The sequence below is a fragment of the Miscanthus floridulus genome, chromosome 7 (assembly GCF_019320115.1).
Source record: "Miscanthus floridulus cultivar M001 chromosome 7, ASM1932011v1, whole genome shotgun sequence".
Classification (NCBI taxonomy): Eukaryota; Viridiplantae; Streptophyta; class Magnoliopsida; order Poales; family Poaceae; genus Miscanthus; species Miscanthus floridulus.
The window spans coordinates 81,915,338-81,932,567 of NC_089586.1; the positions used below are offsets into that span (position 1 = coordinate 81,915,338).

General features: G+C 44.6%; 1 protein-coding gene and 1 pseudogene across 1 annotated transcript; one reads left to right on the forward strand and one right to left on the reverse strand.

Annotated features, from left to right (window-relative positions):
- Positions 1-11,095: 11,095 nt before the first annotated feature.
- Positions 11,096-11,875, forward strand: LOC136465741 (CASP-like protein 4D1). Its single transcript, XM_066464358.1, has 3 exons — positions 11,096-11,250; positions 11,376-11,511; positions 11,627-11,875. The coding sequence occupies exons 1-3, from the start codon at positions 11,096-11,098 to the stop codon at positions 11,873-11,875; spliced, it is 540 nt and encodes a 179-aa protein (XP_066320455.1).
- Positions 11,876-15,654: 3,779 nt separating this feature from the next.
- On the reverse strand, positions 15,655-17,025 carry LOC136465742 (uncharacterized; annotated as a pseudogene).
- Between the last annotated feature and the right edge of the window lie 205 nt (positions 17,026-17,230).

A 17,230-nucleotide genomic window follows, 5' to 3' on the forward strand; every position in this document is an offset into this window, starting at 1 on the left:
TATTTTTATCTGATGGCAAGGAGGAGAGACATTAAATGTGTCCACATGCCCGACTTGTTTTTTTGTGATGGTAGCATGGAGGGGAGATATTAAATGTGTCCATATGCTTTCGACCCACCCTACGTAAGTGAAGATGTCCCATGCTTTCAAATTTACTGAGTGAATTTCTAGATAGCTTAGGGAGGCACTCGCCATCTTGTTTTATATACTTTGCACGTTCAGTCTATTGCACTCCTCGTATAAATTCTCCGGGGACCACCATTTATTGCTTCATCTTTACCGTGCTTTTAGTGAACTATAAAACTTTATTCGTGGACAATTTTGAGTGTTAACACTTAAGTACTCTCTCCGTCCTAAAATGAATATAGTTCTCACTTTTCAATATGTCAGACAATTTTAAATTTAATCAATGAGATAGAGGGTGTGGTTTTAAAGACGTGGCCAGAGATAGTGTGATTTGAACCTCAGGAATTGCCTTCTGCTTTGTCAGTACCATACAAAACTTACAGACACAGTTTGCGCTTCCAAGGCATTGAAAAAGTTAGTTCAAATTTGGTCACCTCCATTCGTTTTAGGTTCATACTTCGCTACTTGCATCTAGGGAGGAGCTGTGCCACCGGTGCTCAGCTTCTCACCATTAATGGTGTCGCTGTGGCGCCATGGCTGCACAGGACAATGGGGCAACGCTGTAGGTGGGCGGTGCGGTGTGTAGCGGGGGGGGGGGGGGGGTGGATGCTCGGTATGCATGGCCGGTGGCTCATAGCGTGATGGTCGGCACGCATGCGAGTACGAACCGCGTGCATGCTACTGAGGCCTTTGTCTATGCCTGTGTGCTAACTTTACATGGTGCATGCAAATGGACGATGACTAGTTAGCGTGGTTAAAGGTAACAAGGTGCTGCTGGTGCGTGCGTGGTAAATGTGGTGGTTGTCTGTGTGCTTGCTTGCCTTGCTCTATTTGCTGCGCATATACGGTTGTGCTGCTGCCATGCATGGAGAAGGGAGAGAGAGGGAAGGTGGGAGGTGGACCCGCTGTCGTTGTGGCGTGCGAGCTGCCGCAGTCGGCGAGGGGTGTTCGGGCGCTGGTGCGCTGCGGCGGCGATGGTGGTGGGGTCGGCGCATGCACCGTTGTCGGGCATCGGGCAACGAAGGACCAAGTCATCAAAACCATTTTATTTCTTGCTCATGTGTCTGTAATTCAACCATTTTAACCATGCCAACGTTCCATTGAAGCACGACTAGCAGACACATTATATATGTCCCGTGGTTGCCTGCTTTTATGTTGTGAGCATGCTACTGTTTACTTAGTCGTGGAATTGAAACACCATGGAAAACATAATCTAAGAGCAACCACAATATTGTAGAAAAGTAGTCCATAGGCATTAGAATAGTCTATCAACTAGCTGAAACATTGTAGACTTTGTATATATCAGTATGTCTTTGGTTACATGACACATGACAGGTAAGTTAATGCACTTATAGAATGTCCCTAGGCACACATGAATTTTTTAGAGTACTGCCACTGGGTGCCAGCGGGTGTGCTAGTCCTTGTCGCCATAGGCAAGTGTGTTTGCCCAGAATTATGCTAATGATGCTTAGGATTCAAGCGTTTTGCCGCCAAGTTGCTTGTTAACACGGTAATAGAGTTTGATTAGGAGACATTCCTTCTCATTCAATATGGAATACATGTCATCATAAATGCGCACCACATGTATATATCTGAAGGTGGCAAATAGGGGTGGGTACATATGCGAGCTTACACATAGCCACTGTACACATAAACTACTATAGGGATGAACTACAATGAGGGCTTCTCCAATGGGGATAGAAAAGCGACTCATCATCCAACGTGGAGGCCGGAAAAATCGACCGACTAGAGTATACGACTCACGCAGAAGAGAGAAAAATCGACTCACATTTCAGGGTCGACTCCTCCTGAATAAACAAAGAATTTGGCCCACCTGTAAGAGCCAAGAGCGGAGACAGAGCGGCGGCGCCGGAGCCGAGTCAAGCGGGGGCGAGCGACTCAGGCGGTGGCGGTAGGCAATGAGTCAAACGGCGGCGGCGGCAGCGGCGGCAGCCAATGAGTTGAACGTCGGCGGCAGCAGTTTGCATCATCTCCACACAGAGGGAGCCCGGTCGTCCTGCGCGGCGGCGGCCGCCATTTTGTACACTGGCCCTAGCAGCGGCAACATGCGTGAACTGCAACCTGGAAGAAAGCAGTACGATGGAAGAAACAAAGGTCACATTGTTTATCGTTTTTTAATTTGCCGTGGGGACTGTGGTACTGTTGGGCCAGGAGTCAACTCATGGGCTCAGTTGACGTGGCTGCCTTTATCTAAGATGGGTCGACTCACCACTGCGGGTGGCCCTGAGGCCATAGCTACTGGTTCCTTATATATGAACTACAAGGAGGACACATGGAGACACTGGGAGGGCAGTACAATCCAGCCTTGCAAAAGCTGAGGGAAACACATACTGTAAGTATTAAATAGTATTATATCAGAGTTTCATGTCTATTGTGAATAACCAATGGTAGGGCGGCATATGGTGATGTTGTATACATATTCCCATCTAGCTTATTTTGGGATCAATGTTGTTGGATGAACCTTGAACTCGTACAGGTTCTTTGCAATGTTGAGATGCTTGTGTCGCCCCTCCTATCTCCTCCCTTCAGTTTTATCCTTTGCGCACACCCACTGATGCCCACCAAAAAAATCCCAGCGGCAGCGTGCGGCGCAAAGCAAGTATGCAGGTTCTGTAAATTACAAAAATGAACTAAGCATGTAAATACAAACTCATCATATACGGAAAAGATGTACCTTAGAATCTCAGTAAATATCGTAATGAGACAGAGGAAAAGGTGGGGCCATCAATGGTGATGGGCAGCCAATCAAAATCATAGCCGTAGCATAGGATAGGAGGCCACATAATTTCTTTGAAACGGAGAAAGATGCACCAGTATCACACGGTCAACAATTTCTAGAATTAAGCATTGATGGCGTATGGTAAATCCTATTGGAACAGCGGAGGAAAGAAACCGAACATATGGACTCCAAAGATAAATCTTGGATAAAAATCAACTGTAAGCTAAGTGAGATTTGTAGACCACAGACCTAGATAGATAGATAGAGAGAGGTGCTAGAGTGGGGAGCATGTACCTACTCATCCTCGCTTGTATTGGAAGTAATAATTCTCAAGTTAGTTCCATAGCCTCAAAACCAAAGTTCCGTAGCCTCAAAACCAAAGATGTACAGTGGTATGAGGAAACTGCAAGAATATAAAGGAGCAAATGTCTGTCCATAGTAACAAAAGATTAACACATAGGCTTGCAATTAATACATAAGGCACGCAATATGTGGACAGAGCATGTAGTCTACCGTATTTATTTTTTTGCTCTATGTGTCGAGCATTACTGTGTACAAACAAAATTTAAATGTAGAAAACATTCAACCTAAATCTATAGAAAGATCCATGTAAGGTAGGTAACATATCTCTGTATTTTGTATTAGTCTGAATGTTACAACCTTTGGTTGAACCAAGCCTGAAGTCTATATGTGCTGTCACAAATGTGTACACGTGTTACCAGGAAATATATGAATGACATGATGTGTCCCTGCTACTCCTATTGAGAACCTCTTTATTTTGAAGCCTGTCCATTGTAGCTGTGAGGCAAGCATGTAGTTGCTAAATGATGACAGTGTTTAACGACGACTGACCATATATAAAGAGCTACAGTACAAACCATTTAAGGAAGAACATATTAGTCCATTATATGGCACATATATTTATCCAAAATCCATTAATGAAAGGTCATGTGAGCATTGGACGCCACAAAACAGTGATATGGCACATATATTTATTCAAAATCCATTAATGAAAGGTCATGTGAGCATTGGACGCCATAAAACAGGGCTCATGTATTTGAGGCTAAGAAATAAAAATAGGGAAAAATCGGTTTTAGCCACCTTATAGGATTGTCCAGTGCAGAACGATACGGAAGATACATTATGCTATAAAATAATGTACATGGTTAGTAAACAAAATAACCTAAGTCGGAGGCTGGTTCAATATCATAAATCCTTACCATTCCAGAATGAGTCAAAGGTTTTTTAGTGGATCCATTGAATTGAACAAACTATATTAGAAGCAATAATTCTTATCTTAGTTTCATAGCCTGAGAACCAAAGATGTGCAGAGGTATGAGGAAACTGGAAGAATATAAAGGAGCAAATATGTGTCCATAATAACAAAAGATAACGCATAGGCTTGCAAATAATACATATAAGGCACAGAATATGTGGACAAATCCAGTAGTTGTACCACTGCAACGGTTAGTAAAGTGATATGACAGTCAAATTGATCAGCTGGGCTGAAGGCAAGGAGCACCAAAAAGGCAACCGTGTTACCTGTTCCTGTCTTTGCTTCTACAAGATCATCCTTTCCTATAGGGGAAAAACACTCAAATGTTACTCTAGAGGTCTGAAGAAATCATTGAGGGATTTAACCTTAGTGTTTTGGCATGTATGCTGACCTTGAATAAATATTGGCAGAGTAGCTTCCTACACCTGGGTCATCCTTTCATCTCCAGCATCTTTGGTGGCTTTCAGTGACAGTGGAGAAATAGCACATTGATGAAACCTGTGACATGCATAGCAGGTACCTATCAAAGTGACAGGACGATGGATCGTAATAGTTAAGATGTACACTAACGACGTAGGCAGCAATGTGATAAACTGGAAATCAAATCCAAAATAAACTCCTAGTTCCAGATGCTATAGAATTACAGATCTCTTAATGCTAAAGAAGGTTACTAAAATTTTTGATTTGGGGCTGAGTCTGCCCTCACCGACGACTTGAGTCCTGTTTGGGACAGTCAATTTGCACGGAATCGATTCCATCTAGGGAGGCAACACCAAATTATCCACAGCATTGGAGGTCCTATTTGAGACGGCTAGATCGAATCAAATGAGATCCATGTAGAGGGGAAAGACAGAAGGTTGGACTCACCATTCGTGGCCGCACCAATGAATCGGATGCATTCGAGGTCGTGTTCACCAATCGTTGGTCCCGCTGCGCTCCCCTAACGTTGTGGAAGTTGGGGCGAAGGACGTGCTGGGGGCACCGACGCAGGCGGCTGGCGGGGCCCACTCGCGCGGTGCTATGGCCGGGTGCGCCCACCACCGCGACCGCGTATCGCGGGGATCCGGCCATGCTGGGGCCCCTGGGCGCGTCGGCAGGATGGACGCGGGTGTTGGTGAGGAAGACGAAGACACAGCTAGGCCTCCCAAGCGTGGGGGTCGTCCGCAGGTGCAGCAAGGGCAGAGCAGCGGAGCTAGAGCGGTCGCAACGCGAGCACATGCGATGGGGAAGGGCGGCGCTGTTGGAGGAGGAGGAGCGGTGGAGCGGCGACGCGGCGGAAGGAGCGAGGCAGAAGAGGATTTAGAAGACTGTGCGAGGAAGGTGCGGGTCGATGGGGATGGGGATTTTTTTTGTCCCTGTGTATGTATACGATGGGAGAGGGATAAGGTTGATGTGGGTTGGCCAGGCTGGTGTGCCTTGGTGGTTCCAGAAGCCGTGATATGTGGACGGCGACTGTACATGGAGGACGAAGGTATAGAGAATCGGACGGTTCACGTATGTGTCCTATAGATCTATATGGATCTGTGAGAGGGAAGCAAGGAAGCACTGCCAGCCCCAACCACTAACCACCTCGGGAGCAACGTGCACGCAACTCAAGCCGTCTCTTAGATGCATGGATGCATGTGTAAGTACAAATGTTCCAGCATGGTCAGTGAATTGTTTTTATCTGATTGTAAGGAGGAGAGGCATTAAATGTGTCCACCTGCCCGACTTGTTTTTATCTGATGGTAGCATGGAGGGGAGGCATTAAATGTGTCCACCTGCTTTCGACCCACCCTGCATAGGTGAAGATGTCCGGTGCTTTCAAATTTACTGAGTAAATTTCTGGATAGCTTAGGGAGGCACTCGTGTATACATGGAAATTTACTATCTAGTATTTATTGATAGTAAATTCATTAATGTAAAAAGAGAAGGCACATGTAATGTAAATTCCTCCTGTCATAGTTACTTTTTTTATGTAAAGGACACGTGAAAGTACAGTGATGTAAATCCCCCTACCGTAATAACTTTTTGCATGCAAAGTGCACCTACAGTTATATTGTCCTTGCATGTATGGTCATTCAATTTTTCATCTACTTTATTGAATGCGTCCACTTGCTTCATCTATCTACTGTCGAATGCATGGAGGAAGACTGGTTATGACGCGCTTCATCTGAGTCGTGGAATTTCTATCTAACGCACCAACTAAATGGAACATACGTGGATACCCTAGGAGGCCGCCTAGATGGCGTGCCTTCATATCTCTAATGTTCATCATGATATCAGTAACTTCAAGTTTAATTCAAAGAAATTGGCTGCATGTGTGCGCAGATGGGTCCGTGAAGAATTGTTCTAATGTGTTTTCAGGTCTCCTGTTTTAATTGTAACTTTTCAGCAGCGATGATCTTAGCGATTTAGGCCTGCGCCTTGCTGCCTGTATTTGTAGACAAAAAAACGTTTCTTTGTAGGCCTAATCGTGAAAAAAATGGTCCTTCGTAGGCCTTCTTGGGCTTCAAAGCATTAGATGCAACAAAAAAAAGATGCTTTAATCAATTTACGTCCATCGTGAAGTTCCTTCCTACATATGCTTGTGATTTGCACCGGCTGTAGTCAGGAAGAGTTGATGCTACATCAGCTGGTGATTTGTTGTGCCTATATAGTTATGCATGAGTAAAGGATCCAATATATTTTTTCTGAGTCTTCAATTCTTGATATACTTCTTCCATGGATCAATCCAGTTGCAAGCCTGCATTGCACATTTGAACATTTGCAGCTCAGTCATAGTTTGTGGCACTGTTGCATTGCAGGTATGATATTTTGGTTCAGATCCTCATGGACCTTCCTCATTTCCCATATGCGTGATTCATCTACCGTTGTCTATAGATATATTAGCTCAATAGCAAAGCATCCACTAATTGTATTCTGTTTTGTCCTAGGATAAACTTTGATTACTTCACTATGGTTCAGAATTCTGATTTTACAGTGTATGTGCAATAGTGATTTTTATGCGTTCCTGTACTTCAGTTAGTTTATTTATGTCAAATTGAGCTGATTTAGAGAAATAATATATTTACAGTCCGCTTATTTATGTTTCGGATGTGCTGGATGGAAGCTATGTGCAAACTCAACAACTAAATAATGGATTTTTCATTGTGATATAAAAAATGACAAAGCCTTCATATTCCAAACCCTACAGTGCAGGGAGCAGGGTGCAGTATCAAGATGATAACCAGAGCAACCTCCCCAGTTCTCCAGGATGTGCACAGTAGCAGCCTCCACACTAAGTACTTAAGTGCATATTTTTTTAGCCACCTCTCTCTATGAAAATGATTCAGTCTTCTAACACAATGCAGACATAATTAGATAGGCATCACTATGCCCATCACTTTATGGCTGTGTTATTGTGCTGCAGAACAATAGACCAAATGCATGTATTTGTTTCTTCTCTAATGTGTTGACAATTCTGCATCTGAGGCTTTACTAACTTTCTTTGTTAATCCCCTGCTTTCAGTATCCCAAGCTCGCGATGTAAACTGGTGGGGCCAATTCAGAGTCCATAGCTTATACGTAAGTGCTCTCATCTAAAACACCTCACACCCCTTCTACTTCAGTTATCTGCTGTCTTGGTGATGCGCCGACCCCCCCCCCCCCCCCCCCACACACACACACACGTGGTGCTGCTTTACTGAAACTGGGTTACGTGACGGAAATAGAATTATAGTGCATCTTTCATATGTCAGTTTATAAGGAAATTAACATTGTACCCCTGCTTGATTAGGCGTATGCCACTGGAATCCTGTTGCAGTGTGCAACAGGTCAATTGTTTGGTTTTTATCCAATCATATGAGGGTGAATTATCTAACTCTAGAAGTTTTTCTTTGGTCCATCTCCTCCATTGTCTCAGACTCTCAGTTTACATATGCCTCCACGTTCCACTTGAACATCTACTTCAGTGCTTTTCACAAGATGACTAAACATTGCCAACAGTACATAGTCAACTTTAGGACAACCGTCTCCATGTATTAGCAGAATTTAGAAGCAGTTCGGTCCTCAAAATCAGTAAAGTATGTTTTCCAAGGTAATTTAAATCCCTACACTTACGCAGCAATTCAAGATACGTAGCCAAATGCAAAGCGTTTACCTTGCCATCATTACATGTATGTCAAATGGATTTTCCAGTACCCTCTTACCTCCCTGTTACTTTCATAAATCTATGTACTTGCTTGAACGTGGCTCTTCCCTCATTTTTTAAGATAATGGTGCCTCGTCTTATGAAGGTAGACTTCTCCAGTTAATCCATTTATATTAATATAATTTTTCAAATTGGCTTGGAGACCGACTTGACTTACCTATAATGTATCCTTCATTCACTGAATTCTTTTTTTTTTTCACATTTATTTTCCCATACATATCAGCTTCAACCTCCCATAGTTGTATCAGATTCAAGTAGTTGGCGGATGTTGTCCCATTAACATTCTGTATTCAAACTCCCGGTAGCTTTTAGGCTGCAGGGAGTAGCGCCACTCGCGCATGTAATGACTATTGCTATCCTCTACTTATTATAAATCAAAGCTGGGCAACCAGATCTTTCAAAAAAAAAACATTCTATATTTAGCGATGGATTATAACTCAGAAATGGTATTTCTGCTATAGCAGCCAATTCAGACTAATATTGGATATATATTTTGGCAGTAGAAATTAATTTTATTTACCTCTCTAATTTCATCTTCTACTCATGAATGCCTCACTCATGGATGATGTGCGCCACGTGGTCAATGATTTGTCTCTACAACAATTTTGGTTGCCAACCAAATAACCATACTCAGCTTTCTGCAGGAAGAAGGATGCACACGGACATATCTACAGTGAGTCTTATGTGTCCGAAGAACCAAACAAGAAGCACAGAAGGTACCCTTGCTCAATAGTTCATTCAATTTTCCAAGCAATAATTTTTAAAAATACCTATCTGGGATCAAGGTCACTATATGCGTTAGTACCTTATTATAGACTGATGTAGCCATACTTCTCACCAAACATAATGTACATTACGTGTCAGGCAACTATTTGCAGACAACACTGTCACTGACAAGGTGACCTCACCAATCTTTGCCTGAAAAATTGCTGCTCTACCGTTTTCATAGTCTTTACTATCTCGGAATTTGGTAAACCATTTTACCTTTGTTTTCAAGGCATTATATGATTCATTGGTCATGCACATAGTCTTATTATCAGCCACTAATATACTGCTTTCATACAATTATTTTTTAATAATCTGAAACTACATATACTTTCTGATGTCCGTTCTTACTCTTCCTTCAGTACCTCTGATATATATGCAATCAACTGTTTCTTAGACTACATACTTGGTAATTGTAAAACACACAACAGATTCCTTACTTAGTGAAACTTTTAAATTTCTTAAAAAGTTCATTAGATTCCTTTTAAGATAACACTGAAGCAATACCATGGTTAATGTAGAACTAAACAGCTTCGTTGCCATACAGCCATTCTATTCCAATACAATTATTTGTTCAGTCAACAGTTTTTATTTTCCCTCAAAGCAGGTCACAGCACTTGAAGGTAGCGGCCTCACCCTTTTGCAACATGCGCAGGATCATACCTGACACCTACAAGATGGGTCATATTTCCCACTGTACAAAGAAGCATAAAACCAATTTCCAGGCCTGTTGATTGTATAATAGCCAGGCCGTTGCAATTTCATCTACCATTAGTTAGCTAGAGCCATCTGGCGCTATCGCAGACTTATATGCCTGTTTATCCAGACACTTAAAATAGTCATGTATGCTGCTACCCGTACTGATATAATATGCATCAAACTGAATGTGCTGTAATCGTTCCTCGTATTTATGGTTCTCTGTACTTTAGCTATGAAATCCCGGAACAAACATGCCACATCCTTGAAATTCCACATCTAAATCACCCTTACCATCCCCTGGATAATTACACGACCGTGCGCGCGCCCTACACTAGTCGTTTTATATCTATCATTCTATCAATACCTCCCCTCCACAGCCTTTCTTTTAGGGCCAGCTTGTCCCAAACCACCCTTGTCAAGATTTCTTTGCTCCATTGGACATGTTATTTTCTGTATAATCCTTCATATGCTTTTCCTAGTCGTTCCTTCAATTGTCTTTCTTCATTCGCCCCTGCAGAGTAGGTAGGCCAAGATACGGAGTATATATTTGCAGTCAAAGGAGGCCAATTCTATGTCCAGGACATGTGCTCCTGGTTCTCAGAGCTGAAGTTTTCGGGTTAAACATAACAATGGACCACTATGACGGGTCAATAATTAAGCTGCCCTGTACATCTTGCATATGTATCGAGGTAAGGCTTCCTTCACATGCTCGGCTTGTTCACCCACGGCACAAAAGATCGAAGAGCAGTGTCGTCAGCTGAGAGCAAATGTGAGATTCCCCTGCTCATTTGAAGGTCCCTTGTTTACCTAAAATCAGGTCCTTGGAACTACCGAAAATCGTCTAAATAGTTCTTTTAGGCTTGGCATGTTAGGTATGTGCGGACATCAGCAAACAGTAGAAGAAAAAAACTCAACATAAACCTCTAACATACGTAAGAAGATCCATAAAAAATGATAGAGCTAATTAAGAAAAACGTTTGAAAGCCTAGATGAAGATGAGACAATATGGCTATTCGTATTTCCTGGAAATGATCCGAATTTTTCTCCAAGTTGTTTGCACCATCGTCCTTGCCGTGTCCGCAGTTTTGGAAGCATGCAGCCCCGGTCGAGCCGAGCGCAGCAAGCAAGCAAGCAAGCAACATCCGGGCGACAGATGGAGCGGATTGGCGGCCTGATCGATACGAGCAAAGGCCCCAGGACAACGTTTGTCTCTGTCGATGATCCCTCGCTCAAAACTACAAATACGCGCGGCCCCAAGCATGTTCCTGTGTGCCGCGCCGTCCGTAGCAAGCCAGTGAGGGAGGGAGAGATCGAGCAGATGGCGCTGTCGAGGATGGCGTGGATCGCCGCCGGCCTGCTTGCGCGGCTGCTGATGATCGCCGTCCTGGCCATGACCGTGCAGTCGAGGTTCGCGAACAGAGTCCATTACGACTTCAAGGCCGCCGGCTACAACAACGATCTCCAGAGCTACACGTACGTATACGTCTCCGCCGGCGCCGGCGTCGTGGATACAGCTTATTAGTAGTTTAGTACACTCGAGGGCTTGCTGAAACGGTTAATTCTTGTGTATGCTGCGTGTGCTATCGGAAATTAAAAAGGTACGCGGTGGTCGCGGCGGTCGTCGGAATGGCGGGCAGCGTGCTGCAGATCCCCGTCGCCGTCTACCTCCTCTGCAGGAGCAAGCGGATGACGCCCAGATCCCTCATCCTCGACGTCAGTATGTACGCCGACATTGTACGTGCTCTCGATCGCGCAGATACTCCACTCATGGGTTTCAATCATGGTCTCTGCTGACAGCGGTGTTTGCGATCGTACGTGCGTGTCACACTCACAGATGCTGCTGCTGCAGGTGGTGACCGTGGTGCTGGCCAGCGGCGCCGGCGCGGGCTTCGGCGCCACTGACGACGTCCTGGAGTACGTCAAGCATGGCTCGCGATGGGGAGACGACGCCACGCAAGACCTCGTCAAGTACTACCAGAAGGGGGTCATCGCCATCGTCTTCCTCCTCATCGGCATGCTCCTGTCCGTGTGCGCCACCGTCGTCTCCACCAGGCTCCGGGTCAGGGCAGCAAGCAACGACGACATCGCCTACGTCTGACCGGTCGGCGGCTCGATCGTGGCACGAAAGATTAAGCAAATTCAGCCTGTGTTTATTTCAGAATGTATGGCCCTCCTTTGTGGTAACCAGTGGAGACGAAATTGGGCTCCCCCCTCTTCTCTCAGAATTTTGTTAATAGTGTGTCACATGATATGTGCAATTGTGTGATTAAGTTTTTTATCCTCTCGTTTGTTTTTTAGTCGAGGACCTGAGATGCCTTCCTAGCTAGTTTAATAATAGTACTAAATTGTACTAGTTGCTACTGAGACTAAACTTTATAATGTTTCTTTCAGTGATCTAGCACTCCTGTTGCTGATAAATCTGTAATTCTAACCCCCCCACCCCCACCCCCACAACCACCACCCCCACCACACACACACACACACATTCCCTCCTTGATTATCGGTCACGCACCGTTGCAAATGTGCAAATGGAAAATATTTTGAATGGAAGCAACTCCAGCAATGGTACCAAGGCTGCTACTTTTGATTTGAGCGCTCTTGTACTTTCAAGGGCCCCTTTTTTGAGATTATTAACTCTAACAGCAGACTTCAAATCATGACGTACTTTTATTTCTCTCCCTTTTAATTTGTTTCTCTCCCTTTGGTCATGTACTCTATGTAGAGGATGAGGGTCTGAAGTAGGGCATATGGGAATGAAAGCTTGGTTACCTCATTTGAGAGCCAAGTAGGGGCCTGTGGACTTTTTTTTTGCTCTAGCTCTCAAAAAAATGAGTTTGAAGGCCTAATATAAGTAGGATACTTGTTGGAGTTGCTCTTAGCCGAATATTATTAAGTTTATCATTTATCAGTTTTCTTAGTGAGTCTTCGAACATAGGTTCGATCTAATCCTTGAGAGCCCCGACCATCAAATTTTATAAATGGAGACTATTGCGTTCATAGAATATATGTTAATTGTTAATCCCCATGAGTGAAAGGATCTCTAGATGGTTAGAGCGGGGAGTGAATAGTCCATTAAAACTCTACAAATATCAAAGACACTAGACAAGCTGATTAGTATAAAAGACAATCCTAATAGACACCACTTACCTAGCCTATTCACTCCAATGCAAGCAATCCTACACAATTCTAGTAGCAAGTTTATCTAAGTCAACTAAACCACTTTAACTACTAGAGGCAAGAATTATAATTAGTAAGCTACACAAGTAAAGCAACTAAGTTACTTCTGCTCACTAGAAGAGCTACAACTACACTACTTAATAAGCTATCACTATCACTAGTCAAGCTACGTATTACAAGCACAAGTATGAAATGTAAATACACAACTAGTAGTGAGGAAACCAACGAGGAAAGTGACACAAAGATTTACCCTAAGGTTTGATGGCTTGCCGGCAACCTATGTCCCCGTTGAGGCGGATCCTATTACATCACCGCTTCACTAGTCTTGCAAGTACACAAGCTCGGCCCCTCCACGTGTGGAAGCTGATGGATCACCAGCCTCGAGATATCCACTAGAGTTGCTCTTCATGAAACTCCCGCGGAGATAAGCACAAAGCCCCTCACAAGGTACCGATCGAAGTCCCCCGCACAATCACCAAATGGTGTTCAATGATCCACCACGACACCAAGCCGTCTAGGTAGTAGCGGCAATCGTCAAGAGTAACAAGAGCTCCTCAGCGAGAACGAATCCTCTAGTGCCACAAGATGCAAACACTCGATTGCAATGCACGAGAACTCTCCCAGTATTAAACAAATGAGATCTCAAGCTATGCAAGTGATTGGGAAGTGTTTCTCAAGCTGTATGGGTGCTAGGATATCAGCCAAGTGTGGCAAGAAGGCAAAATGGACAGCCACACCCATATATAAAGAGCCCAAGAGCTCCGGTGGAGCACCAGAGCTCACACCAGAGTTATCCCCAACGGGTACTTCCAATTATCCGTTAACTTGTTAGAGCTCCACTGCTCCGGCGCTTCCTCTGGTGAAGGGCATCAGAAGTTTCTGGTGAGCACAACACTTGAAACTCCTAAAAACGAGCTCTCTGGGCCTAGCCACACTCTGGTGGGCACTCCGGTGCCAGCACCGGAGGTATTCGGTGGCCCATTTCAAAATCCCCACGCTTTGTTAGTGCATATCGTTATAAAACTCTGGTGCCACCTCTCCGATGAGCACCAGAAAGCAACGTGAACACCTGAATTTTCAACAAAAAAAACTGTCATCCTCACTAAAGCTCCGGTGGGGTCTTCGGTGACCCCACCGGACATTTCCGATGAATGCTAAAACCCTTTTCAGTAGCTTTTCTCACCCTCTTCGCAAGCGAGCTAACTCCAAAAGGTTTTACAAACAGATGTGTCATTGAGTTAGGATTTTTTAGTCCGACCACGTTCCGCCTCAACACTTCCACGTAAATAAAACACAAGCTGCATGCAAGCACAAGTTCACGACTTGATTCAAAATCAGTCCGAGTAACACCACTCACACAAGTTTATCAAAATTGTACCATGCTGACAGCACTGTTATGAAAGCAACCATACACAGAAACACACACCACGGCTACACTGTTATGAAAGCAACCATCCGAAATGATCTGTTTGTCGCATATGGTTCCGAACTCGGGGCGAAACTTCCGGCCTGGAATATGTACGTTTCCTCGCAGAATGCCGTGTCCGTAGTTTTTGCAGCGCCGGACGGCGTTGGAACTAAGGAAGCAAGCAGATGCTCAGCTCGAGCGTCATAGGCCCCCTGTAGTTTCCGGCCGTGACAGTTGTAGCGGATATACTACACATAGGCGTCCCAATCGACACGACGTTGTGAGCAAAGACAAGCAGTAACGAGCCGCATACAAAGCACTAGCTGCTGATTGCCTGCTTCCCAGAAACTTACACCTCGGTCGTTCCATGCACTACAAATACGCACGCACACACGCACTACATGGGGGCGTGGTGTCCGTAAGTACGTGCGTCGCCGTCGTCGTCCCTAGCTAGCTCACGGCTAAGGAGAGAGAGAGAGCAGCAGGGCGATGGCACTGTCGCGGAAGGCGTGGATCGCCGCCGGCGTTGGTGCGCGGCTGCTCATGATCGCCGTCCTGGCCGTGAGCGTGCCCCTCACGCTCCACAACGACACCAAGCGCAATTACGGCGGCGATGACTTCTACAAGCTCCAGAGCTACTCGTACGTGCACGTGCAGTACCCTCTCGCGTGTGATCCGATCGAGCAAGGCCGTGCTGGAAACCGGTCGTGATTTGATTTGATCTGTTCCGTGTCTCGTCGCTGCTGATGCTGCGTGCATGTGCATGTGATCTACAAATTGAAGGTACACAGTCGCGGTGGCGGTGATGGCGCGCGATGGCCGGCGGCGTGCTGCAGAGCCCCGTCGCCGTCTACCTCCTCTGCAAGAGCAAGCGGATAACGCCCAGCTCCCTCGTCCTGGACATCAGCCTGTGCGCCGACGTGGTACGAGGCATGCATGTCACACACGTTGCTGTGCTTAGGGCATGTACAACGGACAGACAGCTGCTGTCGGTTAATTTTTGGGATTTACAACATAGACGGCTAAACACACAGTTCATATAACCCACAGACAGCTGTTGTCTATTTGGCTATCTACGAATCATTTAAATGCTTGCATGTAGCCGTGATCAATCATGAATATTATTTCTATGTACCATTGTGTGTACCATTGTGTTGCTAATTGATACAAAACAAATCATTCAAAGTAAATCATATATATTATATATATAATGTAATATAATATATTTCATAACTCAAATATAACATATGATCTTCTTCCCCATAAATCAAATATGATTTAAACATTTATGTCTAATTTTCTTTATTCCCATAGTGTTTCCATATATGCTCGACAAGATCATCCCTAAGTTGTCTATGCGTTGGCCATGCTTGGATAGTGGAATTCCTTTTAAGCACCTCCGCGAAGCATGGATTGGGGTTATCATTTGTATGCACTTCAGGCGGGAGCACTATTGTCGCACTTGCATTCTCATTCAAATCCAAGGAAACTCTAACCAATTCCTTCTCATCCTCCACTATCATATTGTGAAGGATAACACAAGCTTGCATTATGTTGATAACGTCGCCTGCTTCCATAACCTTGATGGTCGACGAACAATATCAAAGCGGGATCGCAATACGCCAAATGCGCATTCGACATCTTTCCTCGCTCCTTCTTGCATCAATGCAAACAATTTGTCTTCATCCGTTTGAGGGGCTGATATTGTCTTGACGAAGACCGCCCATTCTGGATATATTTTATCGGCGAGATAGTAGCCCATATCATACTGTGTTCCATTTACGGTGTATTGTACCCTTGGAGCTTCCCCTTTTAGGACATTGATGAACAATGGTGACTTGTTTAGGACATTGATGTCGTTCGAAGATCCGGCGGTACCAAAAAAAAGCATGCCATATACGAAGATTATTTGATGCCACTGCTTCAAGGATCATAGTAGGAACACCTTTGTCACCATGTGTGAACATGCCTGCCCAACCTTTCGGACAATTCTTCCATGCCCAATGCATACAATCGATGCTTCCCAACATTCCTGGAAAACCACGAGTCTCATTTTCTTGTAAAATTTTTTCTAGTTCATCGCTTGTAGGAGGGCGCAGGTACTCTTGACCAAAACATTCAATCACCCCTATGGCAAATTTTCCTAGAATCTCCAAACAAGTGCTTGCCGCAATTTTTAGTACCTCATCAAGTTGGTCGGCCGGCGAGCCATATGCTAGCATCCGGATTGCCGCGGTACACTTCTGAAGGGGTGAATGTCCATCCCTACCAGTTGCATCAACTCTTTGGGTAAAATAAGGATCCCAATTACTAAGAGTTTGCACGATGCGCAGGAATAACAGTTTATTCATTCGAAACCTTCTACGGAACATCTCATCGGTGTAGATAGGATTTGCATAAAAGTAATTAGCGATGAGATCATCATGACCTGCTTCTCGATTCCTTGGTATGTACCTCCTTAGTCCACTTTGTCGTCGGCGACGAGTCACAGACGATGTGCGTCCTTCGATGTCAGCCTTCAATCCATCTCCAATCTTCCTCACAAATTCTTCTACAATTTCATCCTCCGCTAGGAAATCTTCCATGGTGAACACCTCTGTAGGATCAAAGTCATCAGCTTCTGGTAGATCATCTTCATCATCATTTGGTGGATGTGGTTCCATAATACTGGTAAAAACAACTACAGATCCTATGCCGACTGAATGGAGCCAAGCCACCTTTATGTAGTCGGTGGACAGTTTCACAAGGAAACATGCAGACATTGGGTTGTTTCACATAGGATACATGCAGATAGGTAACTGAAAAATCAAGTGACATGCAAGTAACTGAAAAAACGTCACATGCAGGTAACTGAAAAATCAGACGTTT